This window comes from Schistocerca americana, chromosome 2 (assembly GCF_021461395.2).
Source record: "Schistocerca americana isolate TAMUIC-IGC-003095 chromosome 2, iqSchAmer2.1, whole genome shotgun sequence".
NCBI classification, from domain to species: Eukaryota; Metazoa; Arthropoda; class Insecta; order Orthoptera; family Acrididae; genus Schistocerca; species Schistocerca americana.
The window spans coordinates 602,236,025-602,256,526 of NC_060120.1; the positions used below are offsets into that span (position 1 = coordinate 602,236,025).

General features: G+C 38.2%; 2 protein-coding genes across 2 annotated transcripts in view; one reads left to right on the plus strand and one right to left on the minus strand.

Moving 5' to 3' along the window:
• The window catches only part of LOC124596115 (AP-4 complex accessory subunit Tepsin-like), a 102,521-nt gene extending 91,062 nt beyond the window's left edge, over nucleotides 1-11,459 (minus strand). The window contains exons 1-2 of the mRNA XM_047135129.1: nucleotides 11,116-11,459; nucleotides 10,956-11,028 (exon numbers count right to left, since the gene is read on the minus strand). Of these exons, the coding sequence (XP_046991085.1) occupies nucleotides 10,956-11,028; nucleotides 11,116-11,157 (115 nt within the window). The 5' untranslated portion in view covers nucleotides 11,158-11,459. The remainder of the gene's footprint in view (nucleotides 1-10,955; nucleotides 11,029-11,115) is intronic.
• Nucleotides 11,460-11,465: 6 nt separating this feature from the next.
• The window catches only part of LOC124596116 (ras-related protein Rab-40C), a 32,076-nt gene continuing 23,039 nt past the window's right edge, over nucleotides 11,466-20,502 (plus strand). The window contains exons 1-2 of the mRNA XM_047135130.1: nucleotides 11,466-11,860; nucleotides 11,950-12,143. Coding sequence (XP_046991086.1) covers nucleotides 11,710-11,860; nucleotides 11,950-12,143 — 345 coding nt within the window. The 5' untranslated portion in view covers nucleotides 11,466-11,709. The remainder of the gene's footprint in view (nucleotides 11,861-11,949; nucleotides 12,144-20,502) is intronic.

Sequence of the window (20,502 nt, forward strand, 5' to 3'; positions counted from 1 at the left end):
GCTAGTTGTGTTTCACAAAAACGATATTTTCTGAATTCGTGCTGACTATATGTCAATAAATCGTTTTCTTCGAGGTACTTCATAATGTTCAAATACAGTATATGTTCTAAAACCCTACTGCAAACCGACGTTAGTGATATAGGCCTGTAATTCAGCGGATTACTCCTACTTCCCTTTTTGGGTATTGGTGTGACTTGAGCAATTTTCCAGTCTTTAGGTACAAATCTTTCTGTGAGCGAGTGGTTGTATATAATTGCTAAATATGGAGCTATTTTATCAGCATACTATGAGAGGAACCTGATTGGTATACAATCTGGATCGGAGGCCTTGCCTTTATTAAGTGATTTAAGCTGCTTTGTTACACCGAGTATATCTACTTCTATGTTTCTCATCTTGGCAGTTGTTCTTGACTGGAAGTCAGAAATATTTACTTTGTCTTCTTTGTTGAAGGAGTTTCGGAAAACCATGTTTAATAACTCTGCTTTAGTGGCACTGTCATCAGTGACTTCACTGTTGTTAACGCGCAGTGAAGGTATTGATTGTGTCTTGCCACTGGTGTGCTTTATGTATGATCAGAATCTCTCTGAGTTTTCTGCCAGATTTCGAGACAGAATTTTGTTGTGGAAATTATTAAAGGCATCTCGCATTGAAGTACGTGCCATATTTCGAACTTCTGTAAAACTTAGCCAACCTTGGGATTTTGCATTCTTTTAAATTTGGCATGCTTTTTTTCGTTGCTTCTGCAACAACGATCTGACCCGTTTTGTGTACCATGGGGGATCAGTTGGTTGGTTGGTTTTGGGGAAGGAGACCAGACAGCGTGGTCATCGGTCTCATCAGATTAGGGAAGGATGGGGAAGGAAGTCGGCCGTGCCCTGTCAGAGGAACCATCCCGGCATTTGCCTGGAGTGATTTAGGGAAATCACGGAAAACCTAAATCAGGATGGCCAGACGCGGGATTGCACCGACGTCCTTCCGAATGCAAGTCCATGGGGGATCAGTACCATCACTTATTAATTTATGTTGTATATATCTCTCAATTGCTGTTGATACTATCTCTTTGAAAACATTCCAAAACTTTTCTACACTTACATGATCAGATCGGAAGGAGTGAAGACTGTCTCTTAAAAAGGCGTTAAGAGCATTTTTATCAGCTTTTTTTAAATAGATATACTTTGCGTTTCTTTTTGATGGTTGTAGGTGTTACAGTATTCAGCTTAGCAACATCTGTCTTGTGGTCGCTAATCCCTATATTCGTCACAACACTCACTATTTGTCCAGGATTATTTGTTGCTAAAAGGTCAAGTATGCTTTCGCAACCATTACGCTTCGATTGGGCTCATGAACTAATTGTTCGAAATAATTTTCTGAGAAAGCATTCAGTACAATTTCGGATGATGTTTTATGCCTGCCGCCAGCTTTAAATGTATAATTTTTCCAGCATATCGAGGGTAGATTGAAGTCACCATTGACTATAATTGTATGAGGGGGTACTTATTTGAAATGAGACTCAAGTTTCCTTTGAACTGTTCAGCAACTATGTCTTCTGAGTTGGGGGGGGGGGGGGGGTCGGTAAAATGATCCAATTAATAGTTTAGTCCGGTTGTCAGGTATAACCTCTACCCATACTATTTTACATGAACTATCTACTTCAATTTTGCTACAAGACAAACTACTTCTGACAGCAATAAATACTCCACCACCAACTGTATTTAATCTATCCTTTTTGAACACTGTTAGATGGTTTGAAAACATTTCGGCTGAACTTATTTCTGGCTTTAGCCAGCTCTCTGTACCTACAACTATTTGAGCTTCAGAGCTTTCTATTAGGGCTTGGAGCTCTGGTTCTTTCCCAACACAGCTACGACAATTTACAACTACAATGCCAATCGTTTCTACAACTACCATACTGTGTTTTACCTGCCCACTTTCTGACAGAAAGCCCCTTCTGTGGTTCCCTGAGACCCTCTAACCTTAAAAACCGCCCAGTCCCTTCCACATAGCCCCTGCTATCTGTGTAGCCATGTCCTGTGTGTAGTGGACTCCTGAATTATTAAGCAGAATCCGGAAACCCACCACCCGATGGTGCAAGTCAAGGAATCTGCAGCCTACACAGTCACAGAACCGCCTGAGCCTCTGATTCAGACCCTCCACTCAGCTCTGCACCAAAGGAGCACAGTCAGTTCTATCGACGATGCTGCACATGGTGAGCTCTGCCTTAATCTCGGAAGCAAGACTGGCAGTCTTTACCATTTCCGCTAGCTGCCCGAAACCAGACAGAATCTGCTCCAATCGAAAGCGAAACATGTCATTGGTATCGACATGAGCCACCACCTGCAGTTGGCTGCACCCTGTACTCTTCATAGCATCTGGAAGCACCCTTTCAACATCCAGAATGACTCCCCCTGGAACGCACACAGAGTACACACTGGCTTCCTTCTCCTCCTTGGCAGCCATGTTCCTGGGCCCCCATTATGCTCCTAACGTTGGAGCTCCCAACTACCAGCAAACCCACCCTCTGTGAATGCTCAGACCTTGCGGGCCCAGAAGCTTCCTCTGGAATGGGGTGGACAACTGCGTCTGGCTCAGAAACATTGTTAGCCACAGATAACGCCCGAAACCTGTTTGTCAAACAAACCGGGGAGGCCCTACGATCGGCCCCACGGAAAGTTTTTTGCTGCCTGCCAGACTTTGGAATGATCTCCCACTCAACCACGGGTGAGGGGTCAATCTCAATGCAGGCAGTACCCGGGCAGGTCACAGCAGTGGACCGATCGGAGGACACGTGGGACGTGCTCGACATCCCTCGCATCCCCGTGTCTGATACCCCACAGTGACACCACTTGGCAGCACTCTCAAGCTGTGTGATGGAAGCCAACGCAGCCTGAAGCTGTGAGCGAAGGGTTGCCAGCTCAGCTCGTATCCGTACCCAACAACCACAGTTCCTATCCATTACTGCACTAGTCCTGCTTGAAGCTTGTAAAAATATGTAATAAGCAAACGGTGTACTCGCCTTAGTAGTAGCAGGAACTAGTGGTGTGCTCTCGCTGACGGTCTAACTGACATCAATGACTTTCCAGGCAATGTTAGACATGGAGGAAAAATTCTCTTTGCAAAAGACAGCAAAATTATAGTCACTCATAAAACACTAGAACTGCTAGTTGAGAAGGCAAATGAAACCCACAAACTGTGTACAACTGGATTGTATTTAATAAATTAACAATGACCTCAAAGAAAACATATTCCATTGATTTCAGGAGGGAAAAACAACCCCATCATACAAACATAAATGATAAACCCATTGCTCTATTTGTTACAGTATGTACCAATTTTTTAACAGTACAAATGTTGTATTCACACTTTTACAAGCACTAAAATTATGTATTTAGAAGTCTAAATTTCAATAACAGCCCCCCCTCCCCAGAAGGTAACAGTACTGGAACCTCTGATTTTACAAATCAAGCACTGGGTAAATCTACAGAGCCTGTAATTTTATAATAAATACTGAGAATTGACATGAAATAAACACATGAAGACACTAGCAAAAAGAATGTCATTACCCTGTTGCACCCTCAGGGTCCTGCCATCAGTAAGTAAGTAAGTAACTAAATTGGTCAATGCCTTGTTGTGACATACTATTCATCTCAATTCTTACCTATAAGATACTTCTCTAGCATCAAATGCACAAACTTGGACATAATTTTAAAATGTCAGAAAAGGTCCATAAAAATAAAAATAAAAATTAGATTGGCTCATTATGAGGAAATATTTCCAAAATTGGATATCCTTACTTCCCAAATTAATTCATCCCTAATCTGTTGTGCACAGCAGGAAAAACGTTAACAAGTATGTCACCAACAGTTCTTTATATAATGATGAAACAAGAGATAGTTTGAACATACATTTACCAAGGAAAAACATACAAAAAACTCTAAATGCTGCTTTCTGCCACAGATTAAAATTATAGAGTAATGTGGCAAAGGGTATGAAAGAGGCAACCAAAACAAACATTGGAAAGCCCAGGATGGAATAACAACAATATTATGAAAAAGAGAGGCTACTACTCATCATACAGAAGAGATGTTGACTTGCAGACACGCACAACAAAAAGACTGCTATATATTTTAGCTTTTGACCAAAAGGCCATCTTCTGAAGAAGAAAACACACACACATTCACAGGAGAACAACTCACACAAATAGCCATTTTCCTGGCCACAGGATTCTGTTTGGTCAGCTACTAATATCACTTAATAAGGGACAGTCAAATGAAAACACCGACATGTTGCCAAGCTTCAAATGTGTGCAGAAGTTTCACTGGAAGCCCTTAAACATCCTCTATTACGTCCCCATGCAATTTCCATACTTTTGGAGCCCTGAAGAAATCCATTCATGGCTGATGATATGCTTTGGGTGAAGGTGTGCACGTCTGCAAACATTTTTCCATGAAGAGACTGGCTGTCTTCATATCAGCGCACACTCCGCTGCAGAGTGAAAATCTCATTCTTGACTGGCTGTCTTGTCTCACAGTAGGGTCAATGTTTTCACAGCTATGATGATTACTTCTGAAATAATGAACAATTTACTTACTTTTTTCCATGTGTCTTGTTTTCATTTAACTATTGTTTGTATGTTGATGACACGTTAATTTTCACAAGACAAAGAAACCTAAAAAAACTCAAAGAGCAATTTAAATTAAGAGAGTCAGGAGAAGTGTCAAATTTCTTGGGCATCAGAATCACAAGAGGTTGTAAAAGGGGACTGTTACAGATGGATGTACCTCACTACATAGAACAAATCTTAAATAAATACAACATGAAAAATTGCAATCCAGTGTCAACACATCTGAACAACTATCAAATATTTCCACATGGTTTGAGCCCCAGGACAGGCAAAAAGAGAAAAGCCATGTGAAACATTCCCTACAGAAAATCTATATGGAATGTGATACATGCACCGTTGGGAAGGACATCTGACTTCATACACACAATCACAGTTGCAAGTTGCTTCAACAATAATCCAGGCATGCCTCACTGGCAGGCAGTTACAAAAGGGACTAAGGACTTCAGGTTGCAATTGTACAGGAAAGAGAACCAAAACATGACATAATATAGTAATGCCAACTGAACAGGAGAAACAGAGGACAGGAAGTCAGTCGCTGGTTTTCTGTTTAAATCTCATCTACTGAAGCTGAATACATGGCCTTGCCCTCAACCTGACAAGAGACACTCTGGCTAAAGAGATTAAAATGGGAAGTATCTCCATGCCCCGATATTGAGATAATGAAGGTGTGGCTGACTTAAGCAAAACAAGTGGCCACAGTGGAAGAACAAAAAATATTGCTATCAGACTCGTTTTAATGGAGAAAAGACAGACTCAGCTCAAGTTATAGTGGAACAAATCTAGATGGATCAGACACTTGCTGATATGTTAACTGGCGCTACGGACTGATACCATGAAGTTTCTTTTAATTAGGCACTGATTCTAGAGTTATAAATGAAAATCTATGTCTATATGGATACATATGTTCTTTGGCATTCATTTCCATGTTTGTTCTTTATTCTTGTTCATATTTGTGTGTTTTGAAAATTATGTGCATGCACTAGTAAAATAAAATGTTTCTTGTGATTACTTCGAACTGTGACCACTTTACTTCACTGTTTAAGGCAAAAGCAACTACAAAGAAACAAAAATGTAATGATCCTCATGACATTACAGATACTACTCCAATTAACGAAGATGAATTTTGGAGATAAATCGCACATCTTTGTTCCGTACTGAATAGCACAATACAGTAACAAAGAAAGTTGGCCTCTCAGTACTTATTCTACACAGTCTATATGGCTTTATGTGATATTTTTAATTCATTTGTACATAAGTAAGGCTAAACTTAAGAGCATGTCTAGATGAAGGGAAGTTGGCAATATTTTTGGTTCAAGAATCATGAAAGAAGGTTGTATACATGGAAGAACCCTGGAGATACTAGAAGGTTTTAGATAGATTATATAATGGTAAGACAGAGTTTCAGGAACCAGATTTTAAATTGTAAGACGATTCCAGGGGCAGATGTGGACTCTGACCACAATCCATTGGTTATGTACTGTAGATTAAAACTGAAGAAACTGCAAAAAGGTGGGAATTTAAGGAGATGGGAACGAGTAGACTGAAAGAACCATTGGTTGTACAGAGTTTCAGGGAGAGCATAAGGGAACAATTGACAGGAATGAGGGAAAGAAATACAGTAGAAGAAGAATGGGTAGCTTTGAGGAATGAAATAGTGAAGGCAGCAGAGGATCAAGTAGGTAAAATGACAAGGGCTGGTAGAAATCCTTGGGTAACAGAGGAGATACTGAATTTAGTTGATGACAGGAGAAAATACAAAAATGCAACAAGTGAATTAGGCAAAAAGGAATACAAATGTCTCAAAAATGAGATCGACAGGAAGTGCAAAATGGCAAAGCAGGGATGGCTAGAGGACAAATGTAAGGATGTAGAGGCTTATCTCATGAGGAGTAATATAGATACTGACTACAGGAAAATTAAAGAAACCTTTGGAGAAAAGAGAACCACTTGCATGAATATCGAGAGCTCAGTTGGAAGCCCAGTCTAAGCAAAGAAGGGAAAGCAGAAAGGTGGAAGGAGTATATAGAGGGTCTATACAGGGGCGATGTTCTTGAGGACAATATTATGGAAATGGAAGAGGAGGTAGATGAAGATGAAATGGGAGATATGATACTGCGTGAACAGTTTGACAGAGCACTGAAAGACCTAAGTCAAAACAAGGCCCCGGGAGTAGACAACATTCCATTAGAACTACTGACAGCCTTGGGAGAGCCAGTCCCGACAAAACTCTACCATCTGGTGAGCAAGATGTATGAGATAGGCAAAATTCCCTCAGACTTCAAGAATAATATAATAATCCCAATCCCAAAGAAAGCAGGTGTTGACAGATGTGAAAATTACCGAACTATCAGTTTAATAAGTCACAGCTGCAAAATACTAACGCGAATTCTTTACAGACGAGTGGAAAAACTGGTAGAAGCCAACCTCGGGGAAGATCAGTTTGGATTCCTTAGAAATGTTGGAACACGTGAAGCACTCCTGACCCTACATCTTATCATAGAAAATAGATACAGGAAAGGCAAATCTATGTTTCTAGCATTTGTAGACTTAGAGAAAGCTTTTGACAATGTTGACTGGAATACTCTCTTTCAAATTCTGAAGGTGGCAGGGGTAAAATACAGGGAGCGAAAGGCTATTAACAATTTTTACAGGAACCAGATGGCAGTTATAAGAGTAGAGGGGCATGAAAGGGAAACAGTGGTTGTGAAGGGAGTGAGATAGGCAGTAAAAAAAAAAAAAAAAAAAAAAAAAAAAAAAAAAAAAAAAAAAAAAAAAAAAATTTCAGAGTAGGAATTAAAATCCATGGAGAAGAAATAAAAACTTTTGAGGTTTGCCGATGACATTGTAATTCTGTCAGAGACAGCAAAGGACCTGGAAGAGCAACTGAACGGAATGGACAGTGTCTTGAAAGGAGGATATAAGATGAACATCAATAAAAGCAAAACGAGGATAACAGAATGTGGTCGTATTAAATTGGGTGATGCTGCGGGAATTAGATTAGGAAATGAGACACTTAAAGTAGTAAAGGAGTTTTGCTATTTGGGGAGCAAAATAACTGATGATGGTCGAAGTAGAGAGGATATAAAATGTAGACTGGCAATGGGAAGGGAAGTGTTTCTGAAGAAGAGAAATTTGTTAACATCGAGTATAGATTTAAGTGTCAAGAAGTTGTTTCTGAAAGTATTTGTATCGAGTGTAGCCATGTATGGAAGTGAAATGTGGATGATAAATAGTTTGGACAAGAAGAGAATAAAAGCTTTTGAAATGTGGTGCTACAGAAGAATGCTGAAGATTAGATGGGTAGATCTCATAACTAATGAGGAGGTATTGAACATAATTGGAGAACAGAGAAATTTGTGGCACAACTTGATTAGAAGAAGGGATACGTTGGTAGGGCATATTTTGAGGCATCAAGGCATCACCAATTTAGTATTGGAGGGCAGCATGGACGGTAAAAATCGTAAAGGGAGACCAAGAGATGTATGCACTAAACAGATTCAGAAGGATGTAGGTTGCAGTAGGTACTGGGAGATGATGAAGCTTGCACAGGATAGAGAAGCATGGAGAGCTGCATCAAACCAGTCTCTGGACTGAAGACCACAACAACAACAAAAACAACAACGACAACAAAATTCTGCTAAGCAGGCTTGCACCATATGCAGACAAAATTGTGGGGGGTTACCAATCTGGCTTTCAGAGGAACAGATCAACTATAGACCAAATATTCACCCTGTGTCAAATTTTTGAAAAGAAATGGGAATACAATAAATCAGTTCATAATATTTTCACAGATTTTACAAAAGTATATGATTCAGTATTTGAATCAAAATTGTACAGAATTCTTCTGGAACTTGGTATACCAAAGAAGTATGTTAGACTTATAGAAGCGAGTTTGAAAAACACAAAAGGTAGAGTACGCATGGGGAAATTGGAGTCAGAAGAATTTGTAATAAAGAACTGACTTAAGCATGGAGATGCCCTGTCCCCGCTACTTTTTAATTTAGTCCTAGAATATATTGTACGAATGGCAGCAGATAATTCAGAGGGTGTGGAGTTAAATCGAAATATTAAGGTATTAGGGTATGCAGATGATCTATACATCATTAGCGATAGGAAAGAATCCGTAACAGCAGATGCAAATGCATTAATCAAGGCTAGTGAAGATGTAGGTCTAAGGATAAGTGAAGACAAAACTAAATACCTGGTTACTACTAGAATGCCAACAGCAGTAGATCAGGAAATGTTAAGAGTTGGAGACATGCAGTTTGAAAAAAAGAACACATTTAAGTATCTAAGCGTGGACATCACTTCGAGAAATGAGATTGAATCCGAACTGAAGAAGAGATTACGGGTGGTAAATGCGTGCAACTTCTCACTGAATAGATTACTTTCATCACGGATATGGTCTAGGAATTTAAAGATTAGAATACACAAAACTATTATTCTACCAGTTATGCTGTATGGGTGAGAGGCTTCGTCTCTCACTGTGCAAAATGAAAAGCCGTTTCGAGTATATGAAAACAAAATTTTGAGGAAAATTTTCGGGGCAAAAAGGGATGACATTAGCGGAGAGATGCGAAAACTGCACAACGAAGAGGTTCACAAACTCTATTCAAGCCCTGACATAATCAGTATTATTAAATCACGTAGGCTGCAATGGGCCCCTAGCTCAAATGGATGAGGGCAGGGCAGTGCACAGAGTACTGGTAGGGCACTTAGAGGGAAAACGTCCTGTGGAGAGACCGAGGCGTAGATGGGAGGACAATTTAAGGCTGATTTGAGGAGCCTAGGTATTGAAGGTGAATGGAAGGAAATAGCCCAAGACAGGGCCAGATGGTGAAAATACGTTGCTGTGATAATGGTTGCTGTTGAAAATGTGGAGAAATGTCACATGTGACAAGAGGTACTTATCAGTAGAACTGATCAATGAAGATTCCCCCCCCCCCCATCTTTTTTTTTTTTAGAAAAAAAAAAAAGAAAAAGAAGGCCGCACATACATCAGTACACTGAAAGGAAACAATAATTTCTATTAAATCAAAATTGATTAGTGAAGACAACTGTTTACACTTTTACTGAAAACATTACACTTCTTTCCTTTTTGCTTAAAATGTCTAAAGGTGCTATACTTGTCTCATCTGTGGAACATTCAGCAAGTAATGATCCTGGATGAGAAACCCCCAAGATTAACATGTTTCGTAACACAACAAAAGATGGCATGGAATGTCTTGACCAAAACTGTGCAATTTATTTATGAAGTCACCAAACTAGAAGATGGCCTTTGGCCATTTTCTAAACATTAGTGGATGTTGCTTGTGCTGTGAATTGTTATGTGTTATATCGAGCTTATCCTACGGCAGAAGTACTGACAAGACTGATCTTAACAAAGACTCTAGTAACGGACCTTGCTTAGCCTCTTATGTGCCATGAGAGTTGAGTGACAGCATCAGAAGAATGCTACACATACACAAGATGAGCCCCAAACATAGAAAGAATTGTTTTAAAATGAAAAGCCCTCTTTGTTTGCTGAGGAAAAATATTCATGTAAACAATGTGGTGTTCTGATTTGTTTGAATTGTTTGAGGAAGGTCTACATGGAGCACACGCAGTAAGAATATATAATCGTTGCCTACTTCATCTTTTAAAATGTGGCATAGTTTCTCCCTTAATAGTAAAATTGAGTGGCACTCTTAAAGCTGCTTTCATATACAATTATTGGTCATTAACTGAAAAGTGTTTTTCCGCACAGTTATGTTGTGAATATGTAATTTTACATCTATGATGATAATCTGTGAGTGTGTAGAGTGTTATTTTAGTTATACACAAAATAAAAATATATTGTAAAAATCGCTGTTTTAAATACTGTGTTAAAGTTACGTATTGGGTCCCTCTGAAATCTTGGTTATGGTGACAGACCAATCTGTTGTGTACACAGTCAGGGATCTAGGTTAGGTTGGAAGGTCACAATTTGGTTGGGAGTTGGTGATGCTAACTAATGTGAAAACAGAAAATCTGGGAGTAGTAACGAATTGACGCGTAGAGAAGCCAAATGTTTACGAGTTTCCATAAAGTCTACTTTCAGGAGGTGTAATGAACAGGAATGCATGAAAGTTTACATTCGCCAAAACAATGGCTTTATACATGGAAAAAAATGTGATGGGAAGTCTGAGAGAACCCTCTATAATAACTGCAGTCCTGCCTACGTCCACAGTACAACCGGGTCAATTTCCTTTAATTGGTCCGGACCTAGTCTTCAGTCTTACCATTAAGTAGTTGAAGTGATGCGATTGTTTATGCTGGTAGTAAAAAAAAAAAAAAATCTCTCTTTAAAGGATACCTTCAATCTGTGCGAACATATATCCTGGAGTTTGTTCATCACTGTCCGATGTTGCTCTCGTCAAAAGAGGCAGCTGTAAATAAAATACAAAACATCTGAAGAATATCTTACATGTATATGTGGTACATAATTCTGTTGCGAGGTAAAACTGAACTCTCACATTAACAGAAAATGACATTTTCTCCACAATTTCTGAAGTCATTGTAAACGCAAGAAGTTCAAACTGTTTATTCCTACGTATCTCTTGGTTGGAAATCCCAATACTATGCAAATTTGTTCTCTCTTGCAGAGTGGCAGTTCGATGGCTGTGTTCAAGATGCCCTAATGTCACAACTATAATTGCATGTGTCTGACGCTCCGTTTTTCGCCTCGTAGCATTTAAGTTGATGGCAACGCTCCAGATTCAGCACCCAAAAGCTAATTCTTTGTTTACATTCTCATGCATCAGTGAACTGAGTGAAGCGAAACATTTCTTACTTCAGTTCTTTGTTTGTCACCCAGTGCTGCTCTCTGGATTGCGTTGTGATTGACGAAAGTGAGAAACGCATAAGAAGATGGAGATAGGAGTAATGTGCTGTGATGTGAGGATGAAATAGGGAGAAAGAGACAAGATGCAGTCTTATTTTTGCGCCATGGACAACGAATTATAAGTGAAGTGTGTTTTGTAGTGCAAACGGAAATAACAGTAGCAGATTTAGTAAGCGGACGCTGAAAGATATATTTATTATGCGCGAGAAAAACAAGGGATTGTGTTATGGCAGTGGAGCCAAGACCAGCTACTCAACAAAAGCAGTATGATTATTTGTTAAAATTTTTATTAGTAGGTGACAGTGACGTAGGTAAACAAGAAATACTGAGTGGTCTAGAGGATGGATCCTCGGAATCGCCGTTCTGTAGTGGAAGTGGTAATACTTTGTAACTTCATTACGACTAATAACTTAAATAACGCGAAGACATCGCTGAATGTCTGTTAATAAATATGTATAACTTTCAGCATATAAGACCACCACTATACTCCTTGATGGAAAAAGAGTTAAACTACAGCTATGGGACACTTCAGGACAGGGCCGATTTTGTACTATCATCAGGTCGTATTCCAGAGGTGCCCAGGGTATACTCCTAGTCTATGACATCACGAACAAGTGGTCATTTGATGGAATTGACAGATGGTTGAAGGAAGTAGAGGAGGTAAGTTATCATATAGCTTTAAGATAGTTTCATGCATCCAGCCCTTTTTATTGTGAAAATGAGTTACACAGCGGTTTTAAAATTTTACCACCTTTAATTGAGAAATCGAAATAAAATCATATTGACAACCCCATTGACAAATCTTCGAGCTGTAATAAGGAATGCTTTTTGCTATGTTTATACTTAGAGTTAAATTGAACAACTCGTGCATCCTGTCCCATTACTTGCCACTTGCACAAGTGGTTGTTGAAAGCTAACGAATTCCACATTTGTGATAGGTGTACAAGACTTTCATAGTGTTGCTATATACCTAAGTAGGCCTAGTTACCAAGTGACATGTCAAATTAGAATAGCACTAGATTCCACAGTATGGACGCTGCCTGCCATGTCATGCTGGTATGTTGCCAAAATATCCAGAGATTTCTGCAGTTTCTGGCGTATTTTCCAAATACTGGGTGTTTGAAGAGAAATGGTTAATATTCATGGATATGACAAAAACAGTCATTAAAAGCAAGAAAGTCTAGTAAGCATGGGATCTAAAATGCGTCCCTTAAGAACTATGAGCACATCATCATCTGAGATACTGTGAAACAAATCTCTTAAACTGCAGGATCCTGCCTTCCCAGACTTTGGAGGATGTGGTATGCACCAAAACAAACAAACAAACAAACAAAAAGGTCCAGTAAAACATGGTCTCTAAAAGGCATACCTTAAAGAGGTATGAGCACTTGTTCAATAGAAGAGATGTGTTTCCCAGTAGTGAAGATGTAGTGCTCATAGCTCTTAAGGTATGCATTTAGAGTCCATCTTTACTAGACTTTTTTGCTTTGAATGATCGATCTGTCATATCCCTTAATAGTTACCATTCCTCCTAAGATACGCTGTTAGTCGTAAGTTGTACACCAACTATGAAAAATGCAAGGACGGGGGGTGTTTACACTATGTATGTAATTCTTCCTCCCAATTCCTGCCTGAGCAACTTTGGAAACAGTAATTAAGCATTGTTTGATGGACATATAACCCATAAAGTGTATTATGTGAGGCACTTCTGGAAGTTTTCTTCTTCTTCTTCTTCTTCTTCTTCTTCCTGCTAGTCTTCTTCTCATTCTTCTTCTTTTGTTTGTACGTAAAGTGTAGCCAGACTAATTGAAATCAAATACTCTGCTAGACAGTCACACTGCAGTTTTATCCACACATGCAGATTTGACTCAGTTACAAATCATGTAAGTGGTTACACTGTGAACAGGAAGGACACACGATCAAACAACATAGTGGATAATAACCTATTTCCCAATTCTACATGTTTTAGCATGTTACCATGATGTCCTAGTCTTAACCACTCATAGTTCGGATGAAGAATTTGTAATTGATTCAAAACTAGTTGACAGCAAAACTAAAATATAATTGGCAACTGGAGTATTTGTTTGCAATAAATGTCCAATCAATAGTTACAGAAGAGCTCTGGTGGTGTGGGGAGTAGCAGCTTGGTTACTTTCTCATAACAACCATAAGTGAAATGTGTAATTGGAAGCTCAACATCTTATTTTGAAAATACTTTACATAAAATATTCCCAGGGCTGCTTCTTGAGTACTATTAACCCTAGCAATGTTTCACAATTGCTAAATATGTATGGAAGTACTGTCATCACCTCTGCCACTGCCTCTCTATTTCCTCCTGCCTCCGTCTCACTACATCTCTGTCCACCTCTAACCCTTCTCCTTCTGCTTCTGCTTCTTCTTCTTCTTCTTCTTCTTCTTGTTTGTAATCCCATTCATGGGAGATTAATATATACTATTAATTGTTACACAAAGTGAAAACTGAAACACTCCATCTGTTGTTCATGACCAATTTCCTATATGCTCTGCACATACCAAGATTAGGGTCAACGGAAGCATCCGATTCCACCTGTCTGCTTTGACCCAAGGCGTTGTGGTGAGTGAAGTCATTAAGGCGTGGAGTTTATGAGTTTGTTGTGTTTGTAGTTTTGTTTTTCGTGGTTGTAGGTGTTGGTTTTTTTTAGTATCACTAGGTCAAGGGAGATGACCAATTCTAATTTTCATAGTTTTATGTGTAGGTATTGGTGTTTCAGCATCGTCAGCTGTTGTCAAGGGAAATGTCTGATTCCAATTTCCATAGTTTTTGTTTTAGGTGTTGGTGTTTTGATATTGTCTGCTGCGGTTGACCTACATAGGTCAAGGGGAGTGGCAGTCCTGTAGATTTTGTAATTATTTATTTTGTTCATCATTTTGTGTGTTTTGGGATTGTGGTGGTTTTTTTATATATTTATTTATTTATTTAGCTTGTCCCATCCCTAAAACCCCCAGTTTCCCGCTGTTGTACCATTAGTTTGATTGTATTTTAGGAGGGAGATGTTATTCTCGTATTTATACTGATTTTCGTGTTTGTTGCTGTGTGTATGTAGTGACATCATTAGCGCCATATTGGAGATGCTTAGAATAGCCATTTCCGCCATATTGATGATGTTATGAATGAAAGCAGATAGTGGAATTGGACACTTTTGTAATCCCCAAGATTACACGCCACTTAACTGAGCTCTGTATGTATGTATCATTGGATATAGGGTCAACCCATATGAAGTGGTCGAGTGATGGTTGCTTGACCATTTTTAAATATTTTAATTTTTTTATATGTGATTGTCCTATATTTGAGAAGTTCAAAACAGTTTTTTTAAATAATTTATCTTGCACATTTACTGGATGGTGGCCATTTTTATTTGTAGGCACATGACGATTTTTCAGTTTAGAGACGTTAGCAAAATATGAATATCTCTGCACTGGGTTAACTTTCAACATTACAATTGACGTGATCGTTTTCAGAAAAGTGCCCTCCACAATGTTGTCTATTACACAAAATACCCTAAATTCAAAAATAACCAGTCAAAATGACCTCCAAAATTTGGTATCCAAATTTTCATAAATCCACTTCTTAGGCCCAAAAATAACAAACCAGGAGTGATTTATGAGTGTCTATTTCTTTCCTATAGTTAAATATCATACACTACTAGCCTCATATAGAGGAAGAACACTTACAAATGCTTCCTTAATTTTTCATGAATTTTTGAAATTTGTAAAGTTTCATTTTTTTGTAAAGTTTGGGGTTAGTTTATCTCAGGTGGAACTGAATATAAAAATGTGATTTTTGCACAGTTTGTACACCTATATGATAGCAATGTACTGTAAAAATTTCAGCATTGATATCTTACTGTGAACTAAGGTATGAAAATGAGGAAATAATTTGCATTACTCTACAACTGATCTTATGGCTGTTGCCTATTTAAATGGTTTATTGTTTCATTGTAATAAAATTTAATTGTGACATATATTTAGTTAATACTATCACTCAGTATTCATTTAGTTTATTTATTTTTAATAATGCAATATTAAACAATAGGTGCTTTCCCTTTTGTTCTGTGGTAATAAAAATGCCCATTTACGTTTTGGTTTATTGTCAATAAAGAAGTACATTATTGCTGGGTGTGGGATTGTTGTAGTCAGTCTGTCCTGAAACCTCTGTTAGAGTGGATGTACATACTTCATCGAGAGTGTAGAATGTGTTATGTGCTTCATTCTGTGTGTAATTTGTAATTAATTTTGAGAGATTAACTGGAATGCAATAACATGGATGAACAGTGCTCTGTTGGACAAATAGCAAGTGAAGTGTGTCACAAAACAGTTTACAGTTTAGTTTAAAAAAACTTGAAAAATGTCAATGGCTTTGATGAAGTTAGACAAACTTTGTTTAAATTTCGAGTATGTTCTCCTGTAACATCAATGTGTGTGTATCATGGGAGGAAATATATTCTGAAGTACAACCACATTTTTGGAAGAAAGTGCTGTGAGCCACTTAAAAGTTCGTAAAAAGCCTATTACTAAAGGTTCAAGGGAAATGAAACTTGAACATTTGTCCTTGTTATGTGAGAGTGAAACAGCTTCCCAAGTGAAACGTAATGTGACTCCTGGAAGTTCCCTGTGCCCAAATTGTTACTCAAAAATATTTGTTGTGAATCCAGAACCAGAATCATGTAACCTTGTTAATGACATTCATATTCATAATGAGGAAGCTGTTAGCATTTTGTAGTTTGCTCCCTGACTCATGGTCGGGGGAGGGGAGAAGGAGAATGCAAAATTGGAAGGCCAAAATTTTGTGATCTCTGCCCTGAGTGGTGTATTTTGGCTGGATCCTCAGGGACACACTCCGTATGTGTTTGTTTATATCATCAAAATGTCAAACTGATGATGCAGGTGATCTTAACTACAAAGAGTTACTAGATTTAATGGTCTGTGACACTAACGGTTATGACTGCATCATGAGTTTGTGTAATAAATGCCCTGGCAAGGAAACCATTATTGATTTGTTTCACAAATATGATGAGGAAATGCCAAACAGTATTACCTTCAAACAGTGGGTCACAACTGACAGGACAGAAATGATAACAGTGGTTAAATCTCAGGAAGAGTACTTCGAATCGTTAATTGATAACTTACAAAAACTCAAAAGTCACCACTATGTTTCTAAAATCCAAACTTAAGTTTTTGAAAGACAAAAAGGCACAACTGCATGAAACAGAATGCATAGTGCTAGCTGATTTTGCAGAAAATTTTACATTTGTGGTTCAGGACCGAGCGAGGTGGCGCAGTGGTTAGCACACTGGACTCGCATTCAGGAGGGCGACGGTTCAATCCCGCGTCTGGCCATCCTGATTTAGGTTTTCCGTGATTTCCCTAAATCGCTTCAGGTAAATGCCGGGATGGTTCCTTTGAAAGGGCACGGCCGACTTCCTTCCTCATCCTTCCCTAATCCGATGAGACCGATGATCTCGCTGTTTGGTCTCTTCCTCCAAATCAACTCAACTCAACTCAATGTGATTCAGGATGCAATACAAGGGCACCACTGGGTCAATGACCAGGCAACAGTGCATCCATTTATTCTCTACTTTAAAAATGAGAAAGATGTAGTTTGTAGTTTTTCAATTTGCGTTCTAAGTGACTACTTGCAGCACAACACTTTGGCTGTACACGTGTTTCAAAAGTATGTAATAAATTACATAAAAAAATTTTCCCAAGGTTGAGAAGATGATGTACTTTTCAGTTGGAAGTGGTGGTCAGTATAAGAACAAAAAGAATTTTTCAAATCTGTGCAACCACAAAGTAGACTTTGGGTTGGAGGCTGAATGGCACTTTTTTGCATCTTGCCATGGTAAAAATGCATGTGATGGAGTAGGAGGTACAACAAAACATGAAGTAAGTAGAGCCAGCCTACAAAGACCAACCACAGACCAAATTCTCACACTACAGGACATGTATATCTTTTGCAAGGATTATATTAAAGGCATTACCTATTTTCTGATCAAGAAAGAAGTCGTTCTGCATATGAAAATGACACTTCAAACCAGATTTGATAAATGTATAGCAATAAAAGGAACAAGGCATAATTCAGTACCTTGCTTCAATAACAATTGATTATATCCCGCCAGTATCACACAGGAATAGGCAACAGCCATAAGATCAGTTGTAGAATAATGTGAATTATTTCCTCATTTTCAAAAATTCAAATCTTTGTTCACAGTCAGATATCAATATTGAAATTTTTACAGTACATTGCTATCATATAGGTGTACAAACTGAGCAAAAATCGTATTTTTATATTCAGTCCCACCTGAGATAATTAATCTCAAACTTAACAAAAAATGAAACTTTACAAATTTCAAAAATTAATAAAAGAATTAAGGAAGCATTTGTAAGTGTTCTTGCTGTATATGAGGCTAGTAGTGTATGATATCTAACTATAGGAAAGAAATAGACTCTCATAAATCACTCCTTGTTTGTTATTTTTGTGCCTAAAATGTGGATTTTTGAAAATTTGGATACCAAACTTTGGAGGTCATTTTGACTGGTTATTTTTGAATTTAGGGTATTTTGTGTAATAGACAATGTTGTAGAGGACACTTTTCTAAAAATGATCATGTCAATTGCAACATTGTAAGTTAACCTAGAGCAGGGATATTCATGTTTTTGCTAAGTCTCTAAACTGAAACATGGTCATGTGCTTACAAATAAAAATGTCCACCATTCAGTAAAGGTGAAATGTAAAATTTTTTAAAAAGTTGTTTTAAACTTCTCAATTATGGGGTAATCACATATAAAAAAATTAAAATATTTAAAAATGGTCAAGCAACCAACTTAATTTTTATTGGACCACTTCATTTGGATTGACCCTATATGTAGCTAACAAACACTCAAAGATTGTTCTGAAAAAGTTGGACAATTCAGGTACATTATTAGCAGAATCAATTATAGACATGGGATGGGATTGTATCGGTTGTCATGTAACATCTTTGTAGGTGGAAGCTAGGAACCAAAATCCTATGCACTGTGTAAATTTTGGGTTGTTGAAAGGCTTGACTTGAGTGCTGTGTTGAGATTTAAAAAGTTTACACATCATATAACAATAATGGAAATTCGTGGATGGAGCAATATGTAAAATAAGGGAAATGCAACCACTGGCCCTGTAACAGACCAATGCATGGAGCGCAGTAACATGTAACAGAGAACAGCTTCACACTAGCTTTCAAGCAACAGCTCTTTTTGTAGCAGTGCACCCATTCATACACACAACCAAATGTGTGACTGTGTGTACTATGGCTGGAAAAAAGGGGACAATGCTCAAAAGCTAGAATGAATGCTGTTTTCTGTTATATGCTACTGTACTCTACGTGTCAATCTGCTATAGACGAGTGGTTGCTTTATAGGTTGCAGTGGTATACCAATCTTTAGCGTAGCCTGAGGAATAGGTTAGATTGAAAGTTGCCAGTTCGATTTCAGAATTGGTAGAGTCCATGAATGTGATTCCACGAGATTCGATGTAATTCCTGATGTCACTTAAGTTTCACATATATTGGATCTTGATTACTGGTTCATGTTCGCCATTTTTATGACATCCGTGTTAATCAGACATATGGTATCTGTAGGTGCAATATATCTGTGGTAGTGCGTAATCCATGAAATGTTGACCTACTATAGAATACTCATTTATCTAAGAAATCTCCAGAACTAAACTCAAACTTACCTGTTTGGACACTGATGTGCACAGGCCTGAAAAGCTTTGATGTAAAATTTGAATACTGTTCCTAAATAAGCTACTCAGATATTAAGTGTAACTGACTGTTTATGACAAAAACAGTAATTTGATTAGTTTCCTATAGAAACTGTTTCTAAATAGTAGCAAACCAGAATGCCTTCACATGGAGTAAGGAGAGGTGAATGAATAAATGAAAGGAAGAACAGCAGTAGACAATATACATATTGTAAGTAATTATTGATATTCAAATGTATATTAGACACCAACTGAGCATACATATTTGAGTGATCCCCAAACATGTTGACAAGAAACATAGATAATAATATGGCTGTAGAAAAAGCATTATTAATGAAAAGTCATACAGGAAAAGAAAGACAGTGGGAGAGATCCTATAAAATAATTTGGTGCCGAGTGTAATATGGGATGGAACTAAAAGGAAGTGGCCATGACAAATAATCCCGCATTGTCTTCCTGGGCATGGTAATGGTGCAGATGTGGGATTTGTTGTTGCCTTCCGTAAATCTGTTACGAAGTATGTAACTGCAGTTTCAGTAGTTCACAGAAGTCATGGTCGATGAAGTTGTGAAAGCTGTACAGAATTTTAATGATGCAGCTGCTCATCATCTTCATATGCTTACTGGTATATTACTGTTGTGTCTCACCAGTGTAAACTCTTTCTCGCTTGAAAAGTGCAGGTTCAAAGGGGTGGCACTGTAAGTCGTCATACTTGTTGGATTCATTTGTCTGTGGTCATTGATGCTTTAGTACCACAAATGCTAGTTTGCATGCTTTGGCAAGTTGAAATCCCCCATCTCTGTTAATGAGGTCATTGGTTATACATTTTTCGACTGCTTCTTTAAGCAAGGCGAACTATGGGATCTTTGTCCCTCTGTACTTCACGCTGTGTTCCGTGTCAAGACTGTTCGGCAACAACAGATTTTTCTGGCTGATCTTGTGTGACATCTATCTCCATTGCATATGTTTCTTTAACTGTGCGACACAGCTCACAATTGTATGATTTCCCACACTGGCACTGGAGTTTATATATTCCTGGTCTCCTTAGACCTAGGTTGTCTTTATAGAATAGGAAGACAAACCTTATTTGATATTTCTTGAATAATCTGCCAGTATTTCTTGAAGGTATCTGCATCTTGTGGGTGATAATGTATTTCAGTGTAGCATTGTTACAGATGAAAAGAAATCCAGTGTCCATTGTGGCATTTTGTGGATACAAAGTCTTCAGCCAGGGCACTTTTCCTG